General features: G+C 32.7%; 2 protein-coding genes across 2 annotated transcripts in view; one reads left to right on the top strand and one right to left on the bottom strand.

The window, feature by feature from the left end:
• LOC108734678 (aminopeptidase N) overlaps positions 1 to 2,705 on the top strand; it is a 12,446-nt gene extending 9,741 nt beyond the window's left edge. Inside the window, exons 11-13 of the mRNA XM_025976512.1 lie at positions 735 to 1,046; positions 1,103 to 1,184; positions 2,090 to 2,705. Coding sequence (XP_025832297.1) covers positions 735 to 1,046; positions 1,103 to 1,184; positions 2,090 to 2,254 — 559 coding nt within the window. The 3' untranslated portion in view covers positions 2,255 to 2,705. The remainder of the gene's footprint in view (positions 1 to 734; positions 1,047 to 1,102; positions 1,185 to 2,089) is intronic.
• Positions 2,706 to 6,221: 3,516 nt separating this feature from the next.
• LOC112904949 (membrane alanyl aminopeptidase-like) overlaps positions 6,222 to 19,673 on the bottom strand; it is an 18,526-nt gene continuing 5,074 nt past the window's right edge. Inside the window, exons 5-13 of the mRNA XM_025976279.1 lie at positions 19,150 to 19,241; positions 18,910 to 19,078; positions 18,642 to 18,834; positions 17,775 to 17,827; positions 16,645 to 16,829; positions 16,019 to 16,189; positions 6,759 to 6,908; positions 6,573 to 6,651; positions 6,222 to 6,502 (exon numbers count right to left, since the gene is read on the bottom strand). Of these exons, the coding sequence (XP_025832064.1) occupies positions 6,359 to 6,502; positions 6,573 to 6,651; positions 6,759 to 6,908; positions 16,019 to 16,189; positions 16,645 to 16,829; positions 17,775 to 17,827; positions 18,642 to 18,834; positions 18,910 to 19,078; positions 19,150 to 19,241 (1,236 nt within the window). The 3' untranslated portion in view covers positions 6,222 to 6,358. The remainder of the gene's footprint in view (positions 6,503 to 6,572; positions 6,652 to 6,758; positions 6,909 to 16,018; positions 16,190 to 16,644; positions 16,830 to 17,774; positions 17,828 to 18,641; positions 18,835 to 18,909; positions 19,079 to 19,149; positions 19,242 to 19,673) is intronic.

A 19,673-nucleotide genomic window follows, 5' to 3' on the forward strand; every position in this document is an offset into this window, starting at 1 on the left:
CATAAAATTACTTTTGTTATTGTTACCTAATATCACAATAGGTATAGGAACTTAATATTTAAGTAATAAACAAAACAAAATAAATCACTTTTATCTTAATTAAGAACAAATTAACTTCTTCTAAACTTAATTCGTCATGTTGAATGACACTAAACTTCAACAGAAACAAAAGGTAAACGACTAAATTATAAACTAATCGTGATCATAATATTGCAAAAGGCGACGACTACTAATAATTTCAAGTAGGTACCTGTAATCGTTATTTCTTATTAGTATTCATAGTTAAACAATCTTATGTAATGGCGAAATGTCTACTAATCTACTTCGCTTGGATGGAATTTAACGCGCCGAATATGACCGAGCAGAGCACGAGAACTCCCAAACGCAGTTTCGGTTTCGGTCGTAGTTTCGGCAGGTTTGCCGCCGAAACCGAAGCTCGTTTTTTTTGCCTAAACTAGACCGAAACCGAACTTTCGGTCGGACACTAATGTTATTCGTTTCTTTATTAAAAATTACGTAATTACATAAAAAATATTTATTAAAAATTACGTAATTAAATAAAAAATATTTCTTAAATTTTGAAAACTGCTGGAGGCGCCAGGGATTTGAATATGTTAACAATTCTTTACAAATGAGCCAACCTATTCAGTATTAAAAATCCCTAGGGATTGGTTTACTTTCTTAAACGTATTTTTTTAATGTTGTAAATAGTATCATTAACTTTTACTTGTTAGAATATCACCGAATATAAAGAGTTTGGTATACTGCACTGCTATTCGGGTTGGAGGACAGGAAGAATGGGATTTTGCATGGAAGCGATACGCTGCATCAGAGGTCGGCTCCGACAAGGAGATTCTCCTGACAGCGCTGGGCTGCTCCCGGGAAATCTGGCTATTGAGTAGATATCTCCACTGGGCAGTAACAGAAAATTCAGGGATTAGAAAGCAGGATTCAGCGAGAGTCTTTTCAGCGGTTGCCAATAATCCTGTCGGTCAGGATTTGGCTTTTAGATTTCTAAAAGAGAACTGGCTGAAAATTAGGGATTAGTAAGTTCAAAGAAAATCGTCGTACTTTTTGATGTTAAGTAAGTGTCTTTTTTTAGTGTTGGATCTTCTATAATGCTACTTAATGCCATAATCAGAAGCTGCACATCGAAGTCTAGCACTCGCTTAGAAATAGAAGAGGTAAGTTCTTCTTAAAAAAAATTAATTAATTTTAAGCAATTGCAGCTATTAATATTTGAAAAATATTGCTAGCCAAGTCATTCTGTACATCGGTTATTTAATCAGTGCAAGTAGCAGTTGAGTTAGGGTACGCGCAACGTTAAATGGTATTGACTTTTAAACGTAGTCATTAAATTTTATAAATGCCCAATCCTATTCCTAAAATTATTTTTAACGACATCACTATTTGTCATGGCACTGCATTCAAGGTAATCCTGACCATAAAAAATTACGAAATAATTTTTAGAAGAGAAATAAATAAATAAAGCATATGTGACCTTGCTTAATAATCAGTGACATGTAGTGTTGCACTTGGTGTGCAAAATATTTAAAAAAAACTTGAACAAATACCAATGTGCAATTTTATTTGAATATTTTATGGTGCTTTTTAAAGGTTGGTTCTGTTTAATGGCACCATACCTATATCCAGCAATAACAAAATAAAATCCAGTGTCTTATGACTTATTTTAGAAGTAGGTTATCATTAAAAAAAAACAGCAGGAGTAGAAAACGTGTTATATAAATTTTATGACCCTCCTTAAAACTCATTTATGTTTAAGGTTGCGCTTGATATTTATAGTTAAACAAATTGGAACATATCTAGTAATAAGTGCTTCTGTTTAAAAGCTGTTTTTTTTAATGCTTCCATAAAAGAACTAAACATTTTATGACATCTTTTAGAAAAGCGGTGTTTTTAATCTTGCCCTTCCTACTATGTGCTGTAGGAAGCGGTATGACTTTTTTAAAACTTATTTGCATTTAACGTTTTTCTTACCGTGCCTAACGAATCAGGTATTTTTTTAATAAAAATGCTTTGTTTGTCTATCTCTTAAAACAATATAAGATATGCGTTTATAATGGTACAGATGGAGAGATTTGCGAAGATAATGGAAGAAGACGTAGTGACCAGGACTATTCAGCAAGCCATTGAACAGGCAGAAGCCAACGTGAATTGGAAAAAGAGAAATTTCGAGAAGATAGTGAAGTGGTTGAAAAATTATTCTGGTAATGTACACGCAAATCGGACTTAACATAATCTATAATTAAATTTTTTAAGTTTAATTTAAAGTATCGTTGTCGCCAAGTACTTAGAAGGATTGCTATTATTAAAAAGTGAAAACCAATGGTCATTATTTGGTACCTACCTATCTTAAAGGGTACAGACGCATTTATAAGTGGTATTTGATAGTAAATTATTGATTATTTTTCGAGAAATAATGCCAATTACTTACTTACTGGAACATTTATCTATTAAGAGGAATTGGTTCTTGGCGACAATTTCATTGTCCTTATAGATCTCTTATTAGAAGTACAAAAGCATTTATTGACTTACAGTTAGTTATGTACTTATGTAACATCACTTACTTCAATTACTTAAAAATAATTAATTAGTAATTGTCACCATAGTTTTATATTATTAAAAATATTGAAAACAGCTGTGCACAAAATAACGGCATTGACGAAAAGTAAAAACGATTTGAAAAACCATGTCTCATTATAATTTCGTAACAGTTATTCCTACTTAGATTAGTACTAATCAGGTAAGTTTTCAAATTTAAAAGTCACTCAAATAGTTTACGTGATGTATTTTGAGAACGAGTTGCGAATTAGCCACAAAAAAGTCCTAGATAAACATATAGAATTAAAATTTCATTGGTTTAGTGTTTAAACGACTTTTTGATCAGGACTTAATGATTGGTTTGAGACATTGGCAAGGGTGGTATTTAATAGAACAACAAATACTCCTATTCTTTCTAATACCTCTTCATTTCTAACCTTCTCTATCTACGGTATCCTTATCATTCGACCGTAACGCCACATATCGAACATTTCTAACCTTATTTTGTCCGGCGCGCCTACCATCCATGTTTCGCACCCGTACATCTTCGCGCTATAAATATACACATTCGAATTTCTAAATTAACCGTTCGCGAGCTTAGAAGTGACTTTTTTTATTCACGGCGACTCGACCCTGCGCTATCCTCTGCTTTGTATCCTTACTACTCCTTTCGTCCTGACTTATTTGACTCCCTAGATACAGGAATTACCAAAAATTAAAATAAAAGTCCTTATTTTTAGTAGTATTACATTTTCAGTTATATTTTCAAGAGCGACTGATAAAATGAAATTACGCAAACTAACATCTAACAAGGACGTAAGTAGTTCATAAGAAGAAAATCTCTGCCTAAGGAATGCAAATCACTGCAAGGCAGCGTATCAAGGGTAATACTCCGATTCGTATTTGAGATAGGTAGTAATTTGGAGCGTCAAATTGTAGGAGAGAATGTTTGCCCTCGCTAGATCGAATGCATCATCGATAATCTGCGCGCGGTTAAGGACGTGGATATTACCAGGGCCTGAGGATAAAAGGGCTCTCTGGAGACGATCCCAAAGCATAGCGTCGTAATTGACTCGGTAGTACCTTGAAAAATGAATTTTATACACATACATATGTGTATCATCCAAAGAAATATAAGAAGACCTGTAAAGAATTCAGTATCTATATTAGATTTTATTTTCATAATTTCCCCTTTTTGGGTAACCCTTTTTGTTTCAATGCACGCGAATTTAATTGAGTAAACCGAGGTCTCTTTGTCTAAATTAGTAATGAGCAAAGTAAGATCAAGGCCAACACTGTCCTAGTCCTACAGATATAGGAGTAAAGAATATTTACTTCGAGGACATTCTTTTTTAAACAGTGGTAAAGTTTCTATTTTGTATTTAAGTGTTAAAATCTAGTAACTAAAGCAAATCGAAAATTTCAAATTCTAATAATGTTTTTTGGTTGGTCTTGTGTATTTGGTCTAGGTTTTAGTCTTGATCTTGTTCGTTTCGACGTGGTGCAAGCTCATCAGTATTTTAAATCTTTTATCACTACCTTGATGATCTAATTTTGAGAAAATAAGGCGCTTTCCGCTTTCAATGTCCGCTTGTTTAGAAAAGTAACCCCCTACCCGAGTCGAAAAATTGGGACTCATTTTATCCTCAAATGAACTATTTAGACTCATTTTTTCCTCATTTAGACGTTTTTAATCTCAGATACCTCAATAAGTTTTCATAAGACTCATCACATTGGATTCTAAAAAGTCTCATTTTATTCTCAATGTCTGCAATCCTATGGCAATAGTCCTCAATTTAACCTCAACAAGAAAAGAATGAGACTTTTTGAAGACAAAATGAGGTTTCCTAAATAATCTTTACTCCTCAAAAGTCTCATTTTGTCCTGATACGGGAAAACCGCGGATAAAATGAGACTTTTGAGTCTTGTAGTTTGAAATATCCCTAAAAATTCTATTGAGATCAAATGAGGACAAAATGAGTCCCAATTTTTTGACTCGGGAATATTATTCGAACATGTCCATATTTTGACTTTCAAAAGAAATCCTTTCTATGTTATTTTTAAAATGTTATCTCAATTTTTCCTGTATTGCTAGCTTCAGTTTGAGAATCACCCTGTACATAGTACGTTTGACAATTTACAACATGGACGTTGCTTGTTCCATAAATCAAGCAGGATTAGTAGCCTTAGACACTAATGGAATCTTTCTGTCAACTGTTTGATCCCATTCAGTGCATTGGTCGCTTTAAACTTGGATTAAATTTTTTTTTTGCCGATATGAGATTAAAATACTCAGATCAATGATGGATATCGTCTGTGTGAATAGAAGTAATTGCCTAAAAATTATTTGGTTATATTTCGTTTTACAAAATATCCAACATCGCTTCAAAACTTCAAAATAATCTTCTGTACTTTGGAGATTTATTAAAATCCATTCACTATCATTTCTTAATACATACATTTGATACTGCGAGGTTAGAATCTGGACTTGAACCAAGTCGATGGTTCAGTATTATCAAAGTAATGAAGTTGTAGCAACGGAATTGTATAAAAAACTTTGCTAAAAATGAGTATAGATCTTAATTGGGTAATTGCCACCTTTGGACTTAAAATAATGCGGAAAACTGGATGTCCAGGTGTTCCGTCCGGTTCTCCAAATGGTATTTATGTTAGCAAGTATCGAATGGACAATGATACTGATTGTAGAGATGCCCAAAGATGACCTGAGTTTGAAATTTAAAGATTGTAGAATTGATCTTCAACAAGTGGCAAAAGTTTTATTCTTATATTTAGTATTGGATTAATAGACTTCTTAATTTTCAGTTAACAAAATTTCATTGTTTTTCTTTAAAAAATGAATTAAATCGGTAAACAAAACTTCTAGGTTTACCACGAACAATTGGCATTAGTCCAAATAATTAATAAATCAATTTTCATGATATTTATAGATATAGATAATAATAATAAACTGATTTATTAGTTTGTTAAATGATAAAATCGGAAACCTTGTCGCGGGCTGTTGTCGCTCAGTCTGTGCGCGGCTTTAAGATTTGCTTAAATAACTGACTGTCTGCACATGCTCGATAGGTACATATCTAACACAGGACAAGAAATTGCACGCATGCTCGTCTTTAAAAAGTGAAAGTGTCCTTGAGTCAGTTGTCTCGGTGAGCTTTTGGGTAATGGTTTTCGCACGGAATATTTAATTGTGAATTTAAATACGTTAATAACAAAATCGGCGTTTTTGCAATGGTGACTTTAATAAAGAGTGGTAGTGAAAATATAGTGTTTTGGATGCAAAACTTTATCTATCACAAGTGTTCGGTATGGAATTTGGACGAGAAAGATGTAAATTTTAATGGCAAACGACTGGTAATGTAAGTACGTTTAGTCTTTTAATTTCCGGTAAAATAAAAACGTATACATTCCTGTAAAATAAAAAGGATACATCTATAAAAAAGGATTTAAGTATGTGCGTTTATAAGAAGAAGGCAGTTTAGCAGTAAGTACGTGGACAAAATACGTAAATATATTTTAAATGTTTACCAATTTTGGATGGATTTGCCTATTTTTCCTTAAATTCCATTCTCATTATAATTATAGGCACCATCAACAGACAAAAGTTGACTGTCTTTTTGTAAGTTTAATAAAAAACCTTGTTGTATACAAGCAGATACTTTATTTGGATTTTTAGGATTGTTATAATTAGTCATTTACTTTGGCAATTAAAAGAAATAATGAATAAGGCTTCTAGCGTGTTAGCCTAACGCACATGTATTACTTAAGATGATGAATTCTAAGATGAATTAAAGAAATTGTATAATTCAGTCGCAATTTGTTGTTCCAACGCTAGATTACTTCTTGCATTCGCAATGTAGCTCTGCACTTCGGATGAAATAGATGATAAACTGTTTGAATTTGCGGAAATCCATGACTCCAGCTGTATTAATGAGGGATAACGATTAATGAAACTTTATTCCATGTAAAATAAAAGATTTGTGTCTATTTACCTTTCTAATTTGACTTTCGGTGGTCATCCTGTTTACCATATCAGATAAAATACCCAGCAATGTTGAGGTACCGTCAAAACTTGAAAACAAAAAATTTGATAAGTATTAGATAGACATCATCGGAAAAGAATCACATATAAACATTTGCTGTAGTTCTTAACGGTAAATATTAATACTTAGACTTACTAATCAATAATCTTTTGATAATTGTTCTGTATGTAATTTAACGTGATATTGATTCCTTCGAGATTACTTGAATAAATTGCTAAAAACGCTGAACTAACATCGTGTTTCCGTATTACACCATTTGAAGAGTTTAAAGCATTGTTCATGTACCTAAAAGTAAACATTAAAATAACTGACTAAGATACATTTTTAAGAATTTCCATATTCTCTACGGATTTTTGTCCACTAAATGTAAATTTGAACTGCAACCAAGTGACAAAAAGATTCGCGCAAAAGTTTATGTGGTTGCTTTAAGGACCAAATTGGTTGAAATCCTTTGGCAAAATTGAATAATTGTGAGTAGTTGAAACTCTATTTCGTTAATTTTTATTAGTTCAAGAAACTTCATTAATTTTGGTAAACAATTTTAATTAATAATGTGTTGTTGTTAATTCTTGAAAAAGCTCACAAACTTTTAAGCGAAAAGTTGGATTTTATCACTTGAGACCAGTTCATATTTTCAATCTTCTACTATATTTTCGAAAGTCTACAAATTACTCACTCATTGAGNTGACAAATATGTAATTTGTTAAAATACTACTACTTAACAGCGCGAGTATAGTCGGAAGGAGCGGCGACAGTTTTCATTTGTCTTGAATTCAGAAATGTGAATACCTTTTCCATATTAACGACACCTTTTTAGTTTTAAAGTAATGTACCTAAGTCAACCCCAAAATTTTAAGTAGGCGCATGGTAACTGTACACTAAAATTGTATGATCAAAGTTTTCCTTTATTCGGAACTTTAAAATATAAAATATTTTAGGTACCCATTTCATTTAGTTCCTGATTTTATTATTCAATGGCCGCAAAAATAGGGATAGGTATTGTATACAAATAAATATATTTACAACAGTAAAATTTTTAAAAACTTACCTTTACCTTCGATGCTTCTCTGAAGACGAAAATTCTGAAACAATGATTTTTTTTATAAAAGTATGTTCAGTAAGATAGAAAAAGAAAAGTTAAGTAATATAGAAAAAGTATAGATTCTGGACATTAAAATAATACAGTCGCACGTGTTTCACTAATAAAGTTAATTTTTAGAAAAACAAAACAAAAACCGACTTCAAGTCTATACCTATATACATATATAAACTGAAACTAAAAAGTAGAAAATAATTATTTCAAAGAAAAGTGAAAATTTATAGAACAATCGACAAAATTATTGATACTTATGTTCATTTACAATTTATAATTACTTATTTTTGTAGTGGGTGACTGTTAAGAAGGACAGTTTAATCCTGCCTTTGCAACAAACTTATCGCCCGATTTCTTTTATCTGATCTAGGTAGCTTCCCATTCATATATTAATTATTTAATCAAGTGTCAATTATTATGTCGATTGTTCTGTAATGAACTTTGCACTGAAGTAATTAAAATATTATTTTCTACTTTTTAGTTTAAGTTTGTACATGTAGGTATAGTCTTGAAGCCGGTTTCTGTATTTTTTTTCAAAAGTTAACTTTATTTTTCAATTTTTAGTGTGTACCTATATATTTCTTGTTTTTATTAATTTTTTTCAATAAGCACCGAATCAATTTCCATAAAATTTATATAGGATCACCTCTGTAGTATGGTCTACCAAACAAAAAAAGAATCATCAAAATCAATTTATAAGTACAGTCGAATTGAGAACTCCCTCCTGTCGGTTAAAAAGGTAAAACATAGTAAGCAAAGACGTGTGAACTGATTTAGTAAGTCTATGAAAGATTACCACTGTTTTGTAATATTAAAATAATTGAATATATTTTATAGTTTTATTGTATTTAAGATTTGTACCTATTGCTGATTGTAGTTTTCGAATAACTGATAAAAATTTAATTCATCGAAATGCACTTAAGTACCTTATATTTCTCTAACCACTGAAATACTATTAAAGCACTTTTTAGCTTTATAGCTTATATAAATTTAATTACCTTGTTTCGATGTTTTGATATCTATTTTGTGCACGTATGCCTGAATGATTAATTAATTTTCAAAAGAAAAATCTATTTGAAATCGNGTACGGATTATACGCTCCTCACCGGTTAAGAGTTGTCTCCTTTCTTTTCTGGCCTAGTGCTGTTCTTTTCTACTTTGCGCCGGTCAAACTGAAGGTCGCATCGGTACAGAAACTAAACGAAGTATAACAACAGGACAGGAACAACGTTGATACGCGCATACTAGATTAGCGAATTGTCGAATATGTTGGAGTAATAATTAGTATTAGATTAAGTAACTGACCAGAGATGGAAGAGCAATACGTTAGACTAGTATTAAATTGATAAGTTTTTCAAATTGATACATGCTTTTAATTTAACTTTAAACTGAATTTCCATCATCCAGTACAAGTAGATGCTATCAGTTTCACTCAATTGTTAATAACGGAAAAATTTCAAATCGTATACAAAAAAAAATGAAAATCTGCAAATTGTTTTTAAGATTACCATGTGTAGCAACGTTAGAAATGTACCTTACATAGGTAATTATGGGACAAGTTAGGATTTACCTAAAGATTTGTTCTGTTATTTTTTTTTTTAATTTTGGTATTAAAAAATATTGAATAATGTTAAGAAGTACAAAAGCATTTATTGACTTACAGTTAGTTATGTACTTATGTAACATCACTTACTTCAATTACTTAAAAATAATTAATTAGTAATTGTCACCATAGTTTTATATTATTAAAAATATTGAAAACAGCTGTGCACAAAATAACGGCATTGACGAAAAGTAAAAACGATTTGAAAAACCATGTCTCATTATAATTTCGTAACAGTTATTCCTACTTAGATTAGTACTAATCAGGTAAGTTTTCAAATTTAAAAGTCACTCAAATAGTTTACGTGATGTATTTTGAGAACGAGTTGCGAATTAGCCACAAAAAAGTCCTAGATAAACATATAGAATTAAAATTTCATTGGTTTAGTGTTTAAACGACTTTTTGATCAGGACTTAATGATTGGTTTGAGACATTGGCAAGGGTGGTATTTAATAGAACAACAAATACTCCTATTCTTTCTAATACCTCTTCATTTCTAACCTTCTCTATCTACGGTATCCTTATCATTCGACCGTAACGCCACATATCGAACATTTCTAACCTTATTTTGTCCGGCGCGCCTACCATCCATGTTTCGCACCCGTACATCTTCGCGCTATAAATATACACATTCGAATTTCTAAATTAACCGTTCGCGAGCTTAGAAGTGACTTTTTTTATTCACGGCGACTCGACCCTGCGCTATCCTCTGCTTTGTATCCTTACTACTCCTTTCGTCCTGACTTATTTGACTCCCTAGATACAGGAATTACCAAAAATTAAAATAAAAGTCCTTATTTTTAGTAGTATTACATTTTCAGTTATATTTTCAAGAGCGACTGATAAAATGAAATTACGCAAACTAACATCTAACAAGGACGTAAGTAGTTCATAAGAAGAAAATCTCTGCCTAAGGAATGCAAATCACTGCAAGGCAGCGTATCAAGGGTAATACTCCGATTCGTATTTGAGATAGGTAGTAATTTGGAGCGTCAAATTGTAGGAGAGAATGTTTGCCCTCGCTAGATCGAATGCATCATCGATAATCTGCGCGCGGTTAAGGACGTGGATATTACCAGGGCCTGAGGATAAAAGGGCTCTCTGGAGACGATCCCAAAGCATAGCGTCGTAATTGACTCGGTAGTACCTTGAAAAATGAATTTTATACACATACATATGTGTATCATCCAAAGAAATATAAGAAGACCTGTAAAGAATTCAGTATCTATATTAGATTTTATTTTCATAATTTCCCCTTTTTGGGTAACCCTTTTTGTTTCAATGCACGCGAATTTAATTGAGTAAACCGAGGTCTCTTTGTCTAAATTAGTAATGAGCAAAGTAAGATCAAGGCCAACACTGTCCTAGTCCTACAGATATAGGAGTAAAGAATATTTACTTCGAGGACATTCTTTTTTAAACAGTGGTAAAGTTTCTATTTTGTATTTAAGTGTTAAAATCTAGTAACTAAAGCAAATCGAAAATTTCAAATTCTAATAATGTTTTTTGGTTGGTCTTGTGTATTTGGTCTAGGTTTTAGTCTTGATCTTGTTCGTTTCGACGTGGTGCAAGCTCATCAGTATTTTAAATCTTTTATCACTACCTTGATGATCTAATTTTGAGAAAATAAGGCGCTTTCCGCTTTCAATGTCCGCTTGTTTAGAAAAGTAACCCCCTACCCGAGTCGAAAAATTGGGACTCATTTTATCCTCAAATGAACTATTTAGACTCATTTTTTCCTCATTTAGACGTTTTTAATCTCAGATACCTCAATAAGTTTTCATAAGACTCATCACATTGGATTCTAAAAAGTCTCATTTTATTCTCAATGTCTGCAATCCTATGGCAATAGTCCTCAATTTAACCTCAACAAGAAAAGAATGAGACTTTTTGAAGACAAAATGAGGTTTCCTAAATAATCTTTACTCCTCAAAAGTCTCATTTTGTCCTGATACGGGAAAACCGCGGATAAAATGAGACTTTTGAGTCTTGTAGTTTGANTATAAATAATGAGCGTAAAACTTTTTAATATGTTTAAATAATAATTAAAACTTTAAAATTGCATTTATTTCAGACAATTATAAATATTATCATTATATTATCAAGTAAAAAACGAGATTTTCAGCTAATTTTCAATTTTTTCCTCGATAACCATTTAGTGAATTTGAATTACCTTACGCTAAAGTAATTCTCTAGAGTTCAAGTTACTTATTATAAAAGTTTGAAATTTCTGGTAGCTTTTTTTCTGTTAATAAAAGTAAATTTAATCTGTTGGGTTAACGAATCTCCATAAAATGACGTGTAAAATTACAATTTTTTAAAATTCCAATAACTTTTTAACGGTTTAGTGAATAGGAGAACAGAGGACTCTGTGGAAGTCAATAAAAATTAGGCGAGATAGGTTGGTAGGACACCTTCTTAGGCATGAAGGTCTAGTCAGAGACATATTAGAGGCAGAAACAGGAGTTAGGAGGGGTAGANAGATGAGAAACGGAGACTCGAGTCTCGCTTTCAGAGACTCTGAGAGACTGAACATTTTTATCTTGGGAAGGGAGGACGCTGGGCAAAAGGTTCTTATGAACCCTATGCTGTAGTTGGATTGAAGATGACGTGTATTTTAAAACATTTTCTGGCCTTGACGTTTACTGTTCCAGATGGTTTTGAATAAAAAAATAAAATTTATGAAGTAAAATTTTAACGCAAACTCCATTTCGAGAATTTTAAAAAGATGTTGTTTTAGAGGGACAGCCCAAGGATAAAACCATAGTAAACCATGTGACAGAGGGAATAAAAATGTAGCTAAAACAGAGGCTTATGGTTTATCCCCTTGCACTGATTGTGATGATGAAAATTTTCTATCGAAAACGAAATTCTTATCGTTAGTTACCTTTACTGCTACTAATTACGCCGAATTTATCGTCGATTTCGCTTGGTGTGGAAGCATTTGAATTAAGTGGTGCAGAAGAACTGAAAGCATCACTTGCAAGAGCGACTTGTAATTGTTCGAGTACAAATATTTTATCCAATCCCATTTGGGTTTCAACCTGAAATTAGATTTTTTAGGTTTTGTTCAAAGTTCACTATCAATTTGAAGAAAGGGATTGTTAGGTATATGGCGTAAGCCAATTTTACGTTTAGTGTAGAGTTCGCCACAGATTTAAAGTAAGAAAACGCATTTGTAGCAAATACAGGTTGTTTTCATGTGGACCAGAAGTAAAATATAATCTCAAGTCGTTCAGTAACCCTATTTATATTGTTTCTGTTCCTAAATTTCTAATTTTTTCGAAGCTGATTACGTTTTCGGAATGTTGAATGTAAATAACCTCAAGAAGAGTCTTAAGGATGTTTGGGAGATACAATCGGAGACAAGAGTACATTAAATTAGAAATTCGTGATTAATTAGGTTTTACGGCATATCATGAGGTAAATAAATACTATCTATACTAAAAAAAAATATACGGTTTGAGAGAAAATTTGCAATTTGACCAAAAACTTTGAATAAAATAAGAAATAACGAATATGGAAAATTTTTAACTGACTTTTGGCAGTGAATATGCTTCAACTTCGTAACAAAAAAATATTCAGTTTTAATCTCTATTAATAATGAGCGTAAAACTTTTTAATATGTTTAAATAATAATTAATATGAATATCTTATGAACAATAAATAATAACAACATTGCTTACCTGAAAGTGCCAAGCCCCCAATTCTCCATAGCTCCTGACGCAAAGTCGGGAATAGCAACCAGATCCAGTTTACCAATTCCAATGTTTGAATAAGGGAAGTTAATNGACAAAATGAGGTTTCCTAAATAATCTTTACTCCTCAAAAGTCTCATTTTGTCCTGATACGGGAAAACCGCGGATAAAATGAGACTTTTGAGTCTCGTAGTTTGAAATATCCCTAAAAATTCTATTGAGATCAAACGAGGACAAAATGAGTCCCAATTTTTTGACTCGGGTATATTATTCGAACATGTCCATATTTTGACTTTCAAAAGAAATCCTTTCTATGTTATTTTTAAAATGTTATCTCAATTTTTCCTGTATTGCTAGCTTCAGTTTGAGAATCACCCTGTACATAGTACGTTTGACAATTTACAACATGGACGTTGCTTGTTCCATAAATCAAGCAGGATTAGTAGCCTTAGACACTAATGGAATCTTTCTGTCAACTGTTTGATCCCATTCAGTGCATTGGTCGCTTTAAACTTGGATTAAATTTTTTTTTTGCCGATATGAGATTAAAATACTCAGATCAATGATGGATATCGTCTGTGTGAATAGAAGTAATTGCCTAAAAATTATTTGGTTATATTTCGTTTTACAAAATATCCAACATCGCTTCAAAACTTCAAAATAATCTTCTGTACTTTGGAGATTTATTAAAATCCATTCACTATCATTTCTTAATACATACATTTGATACTGCGAGGTTAGAATCTGGACTTGAACCAAGTCGATGGTTCAGTATTATCAAAGTAATGAAGTTGTAGCAACGGAATTGTATAAAAAACTTTGCTAAAAATGAGTATAGATCTTAATTGGGTAATTGCCACCTTTGGACTTAAAATAATGCGGAAAACTGGATGTCCAGGTGTTCCGTCCGGTTCTCCAAATGGTATTTATGTTAGCAAGTATCGAATGGACAATGATACTGATTGAAGAGATGCCCAAAGATGACCTGAGTTTGAAATTTAAAGATTGTAGAATTGATCTTCAACAAGTGGCAAAAGTTTTATTCTTATATTTAGTATTGGATTAATAGACTTCTTAATTTTCAGTTAACAAAATTTCATTGTTTTTCTTTAAAAAATGAATTAAATCGGTAAACAAAACTTCTAGGTTTACCACGAACGATTGGCATTAGTCCAAATAATTAATAAATCAATTTTTATGATATTTATAGATATAGATAATAATAATAAACTGATTTATTTGTTTGTTAAATGATAAAATCGGAAACCTTGTCGCGGGCTGTTGTCGCTCAGTCTGTGCGCGGCTTTAAGATTTGCTTAAATAACTGACTGTCTGCACATGCTCGATAGGTACATATCTAACACAGGACAAGAAATTGCACGCATGCTCGTCTTTAAAAAGTGAAAGTGTCCTTGAGTCAGTTGTCTCGGTGAGCTTTTGGGTAATGGTTTTCGCACGGAATATTTAATTGTGAATTTAAATACGTTAATAACAAAATCGGCGTTTTTGAAATGGTGACTTTAATAAAGAGTGGTAGTGAAAATATAGTGTTTGGGATGCAAAACTTTATCTATCGCAAGTGTTCGGTATGGAATTTGGACGAGAAAGATGTAAATTTTAATGGCAAACGACTGGTAATGTAAGTACGTTTAGTCTTTTAATTTCCGGTAAAATAAAAACGTATACATTCCTGTAAAATAAAAAGGATACATCTATAAAAAAAGATTTAAGTATGGTTTTGAGGTGAAGGCAACGTTTNGATGAATTATTGGAAACATAGAAATTATATAATTCAGTCGCAATTTGTTGATCCGAAACTAGATTATTTCTTGCATTCGCAATGTAGCTCTGCACTTCGGATGAAATAGACGATAAACTGCTTGAATTTTCGGAAATCCACGACTCTAACTGTATTAATGAGAGATAACGATCAATTAATCTTTATTCAATAAAAATAAGAGTGTAGTGTACCTTTTGAATTTCACTTTCGGAAGTCATCCTGTTTGCCATGTCGGATAAAATACTCAGCAATGTTGAGGTACTGTTGAAACTTGAAAACAAAAGTATTAGATAATTCATCTACCTGACAAAAAAACCCGAAAAACGATGACATTTAAAGATTAGCTTTAGTTCTTGACAGCAAATATTAATACATAGAGTAGACTTACTAATCAATAATCTTTTGATAATTGTTTCGTATGTAATTTAACGTGATATTGATTCCTTCGGGATTACTCGCATAAACTGAAAAAAATGCTGAACTAACATCTTGGCTTCGTATTATACCACTCGAAGAGTTTAAGGCGTGGTTCAAGTACCTAGAAATAAACATTAAATTAACTGACTAAGATGCATATATATATTTTTTAAGAATTTCCATATTCTCTACGGATTTTTGTACACTAAATGTAAATTTGAACTGCTATTAGGGCATAAAAACAATCTTTCGCTCAAAAGTTCCTTTAAGGACTAAATATAGTTGAAATCCTTTGACAAAAATGATGAAACAGTAAATTTAAGTTTCAAAAATTAATACAATATTAATAATACAAAACGATCAACTGCGTAGGTATAATATTTATATTGTTTGGTGCTTTGATTGGTTGAAGGTCTTAATTTTTTAACTTGCAAAAATTTTCCAAAAATTGTCTACACAGTTTATTATATTATTATGAATTATTTGTGCTTTTTAGTGCATTTAATTGGATATATATTTGTATTTAATGTTACCTGATAATATTTCATTTATATTATCCATAAAAAGGACGTTTTGTAGTCGACATAGTGGTTGAAACTCTATTTTGCTAATTTTTATTAATTCAACAAACTTAAATGTTCTTCTTCATTAATTTTGGCAAACAATATTTCAATTAATAATGTATTGTTGTTAATTCTTGAAAAAGCTCACAAACTTTTAAGCGAAAAGTTGGATTTTATCACTTGAGACCAGTTCATATTTTCAATCTTCTACTATATTTTCGAAAGTCTACAAATTACTCACTCATTGAGTAAACTTTCGTTCCTGGAACATCCCAAGCCGTTCATGAGAAGATCGATTTCTGAAGGGAGGGTCTCTTGTGTTAATTTATTCCATAAGAAGTACCAATCGGCAGAGTTATTAGAAAATCTCAAACCTGTACAGTACACCACACTTCTTACGTCAGGGTTGACACTAGAAATTAATGATGACAAATTTGTTGGGGGTTCACTTTTATGAAATTATTATTTATTTGATTGCCTGAGAGGGAATTCAATGACTATAGAAATGGTAAAATTTCTTAAAATAAACGTCTGTTTATAACACTCGAAATTTAAAAGTGTCGAGAATGAGAATGTAAATTTGACTCTAGGAAATTAAATTCATATCTTTATTCTTCCCCAATCATTTCGATCCACCTCTGAGCATTGGTTTTGTTGTTTCATCCCCATCAATATTTCTCAAACTTTTTCAGATCTTAACAATACTTAATACCGTTTTTCTTTAACGACAAAGTAGTTTTAGGGCAGAGGAAGAAATAATAAATAATAATATAATTTATGAAAATTCTAAGAATACCAATACGTTATTTTTCGCTTCTGGTACAATTCTGATCTATATTTAAGCATTATCCTTTGAGTGGTACTTACGGGGTGTTGCTTCTAACTAAAGAACTATACTGATTCTGGGCTTTTTGTATGCAATCAGGATGCCTTAGAGTACAAGCCCAGAACAATGCGTAACTTTTTTTCTGCACATCCACGTAAGATTCTGAAGAATTTCTTGCGAACGACACGCTCTTGTAAAGTGGATCCATTAGATTCAAAACATGACGCTTTAAAAAAAGATTAAAGTTATGTTGGTTTTAGTAGATTAGTACCAAAAATATATGAAACAGATCGAGTGAACGCAAAAGGGGAGTACTTTTGTACTTATTCGCAAAATTTTGTTGCAGTCTCATTAGATAGAAAACTGAAAAGCTAATTTCTAATAATTTTTTAACACTAGTGACTTAATATTCAACTGATTACTACAAATTAATTGAGAAAGATTGTTGCTGCTGTTATACTCTCGTCGGGAATCGACCCCGGGACCTTTGGCCTTACACGCCAATGCTCTGAGCATTAAGCGACGAGAGGTATACTTCATTTACTTTCTCTAGCGATGTGCCCCTTCTAATGCTTCTAATGCGCGCTGGCAAAATCGTAGGTAGGGAGAAAAAAGCTCATTATACTCTCGACTTTTGTTCATTAAACATACTTTTTCATACAGTACCTGCCAAAAGTTTTGTTCAATCATGAATAGTAGTGCGAGTCGAAAACAAGCGTTAAAGCCTTCATATGTCTTCAAATATAACTAAACATTTCGTTGATATTTTCAGTAGTAAATAGTACCAATTTACCAGCACATTTGAGCAATGCAATTGTAGTAGATAAAATGATCAATTTTTCCGTGCAGTACTGTACGAATTATACGCTCCTCACCGGTTAAGAGTTTAGCTGGGAGTTGTCTCCTTCCATTTCTGGCCTAGTGCTGTTCTTTACTAGTTTGCGCCGGTCAAACTGAAGGTCACATCGCTACAGAAAGTAAACGAAGTATAACTCCTGTTTCTGTTCTTGTTGTATTCCAATTCTAATGAAATGACAGTGGAACGTGTACTTCCAACAACAGCATCAAGAGGCCTATTGCACTGTCCTTTCCAATGAGTATACGAATAGTTATTTTCACTTGCACGTTCCGTCGTTATTGGTATATACACCGGGACGCTTGATAGACCAACCTTAGGCACCTCTTGTGCTTCCTCCATTATCCGTTCGGTGCAAGTCAAAACGGCTATTTGTATCTCAATCCCAATGTAATGACAATAGAACATGTATCACCAAAACCAGCATCAAGAGGGCTATTCCACTCTCCACTTCAATGAATTTACCAACGGTCGTTTTTACTTGCACGTTCCGTAGTTGTTGGTCCATAGACCGGAACGCTTGTTGGACCAACCTTAGACATCTCTTATATCACCTCCATCGACCGCTCTGTGCAAGTCAAAACGGCTATTTGTATACGAATCCTAACGCAGTAACAGTATAACGTACATTTCCAACGACAGCATCAGAAAGGCTATTCCACTGTCTACTCCAACGAATTTACGAATAGTCGTTTTCACTCACACGTTCCCTAATTGTTAGCCCATCAATCGAAACAGTTAATTGACAAACTTTAATCGTCTCTTCGTGAGCTATTCTGTGCGAGTGAGACAAGCTATTTGTATACGAATTCCAATGTAGTGATAGCAGAATAACCCTCCAGTGTGATGAAAGATATGATCCCTGGAAAAGTGAGTTTTGGAAGGGGTGACATCCTAGCTACTANTTGTTGCAAAAATAATTATGTCCTGAAATAATAATAATAATATAATTTTGTGAAACATGTATTTTTCGTATTGTTGAGACGGATTTATAAGGGTTGAAATCTTTATTTTTTCAATCATGAATAGTTGAACGCTGTTTAATGGAAACAAGGCGGTTGATCATTGTTCCGTCGGCACTGTCTGCACGGTGTGCTGATGGAAGCAAAAAGCTTTGAAATCGCGATCTACATATACGACAGTTTGGATTAATCACTACCTAAGAATTTAAAGTTTAGTTACCAGTTTGTTGAAGATTTAAAAGCACCCAACCGGATCCCCCTTGAAGGATATTAGAAATCGTTACGTTTTGTCCTGGTATCAACCAACGAGACGTTGTTGTATTGTCGAAATTCTTTTCAAGGGAGGTGGTGTAGGTAAGGGGTACGTACCATTGACTGCTCGATGATTCCGAAGGATCTAGTAGAAATTGTTTCTGAAAGATAATCTCTGTCTTAAATGTGTCCGTTCGAAAAGGATAATACAAGTTTTAAGTTGAATGAAAATTTACCTGCGATATGACCGCGTCATTACCAGATAAAGATACTTTCACCAGAGGGTAACCTCCCACATCGGCCCAACTGCTTAAAATAGTCGCTAAGGTTAATCCTGAGGGTAAGGATGGAGAGTAAGTTGACCATGCAGCATACAGAAGGTCGGGGGTTCCTGTTACATATTGGCTAAGGTTGTAACAAAAAGAAATTAGTTAAAAGTACTTTCTCTTAAAAATTGTGCAGAATATCCTACGTACTTTTGTGATATATAATCTATAAGCCCTTGTCTCCAGTTATTGTTTCCAAGGATGTATCTTACCATTCTAATGATTGCAGCAGCTAAAATTTTGTTTTAATACTACAATTAGTTACTTAACAATTTGAAGTAATCCTTAGACTGTCCCTAAACCATACATCTTTGTAACCCTAGATAAAAATTTCCAGTCTCTCTCCAGTTTTTCAGAGTCTTTCAGAGTCTTTCAGCGTCTCCAAGAGCGTCTCTCACAGTCTTTCACAGTTATTGCCTAGGTGTTTTTATGGATCTCTCATAGTCTCTGTATAAGAGACTCGAACGATAAAATTGTTAATTCAGAGATTCGAGTCTCTCGTTCAGAGACTGGATACGAAATGAGGATCTCTCTATGAGCGACTCGAGTCTCTCGTTCAGAGTAGCTAAACAGTTTTTTTGACAGTCTTTCTCAGCGACACCAGAGAGACTAGATGAGAAACGGAGACTCGAGTCTCGCTTTCAGAGACTCTGAGAGACTGAACATTTTTATCT

This window comes from Agrilus planipennis, unplaced genomic scaffold (assembly GCF_000699045.2).
Source record: "Agrilus planipennis isolate EAB-ADULT unplaced genomic scaffold, Apla_2.0 scaffold66, whole genome shotgun sequence".
In the NCBI taxonomy this organism is placed as follows: domain Eukaryota; kingdom Metazoa; phylum Arthropoda; class Insecta; order Coleoptera; family Buprestidae; genus Agrilus; species Agrilus planipennis.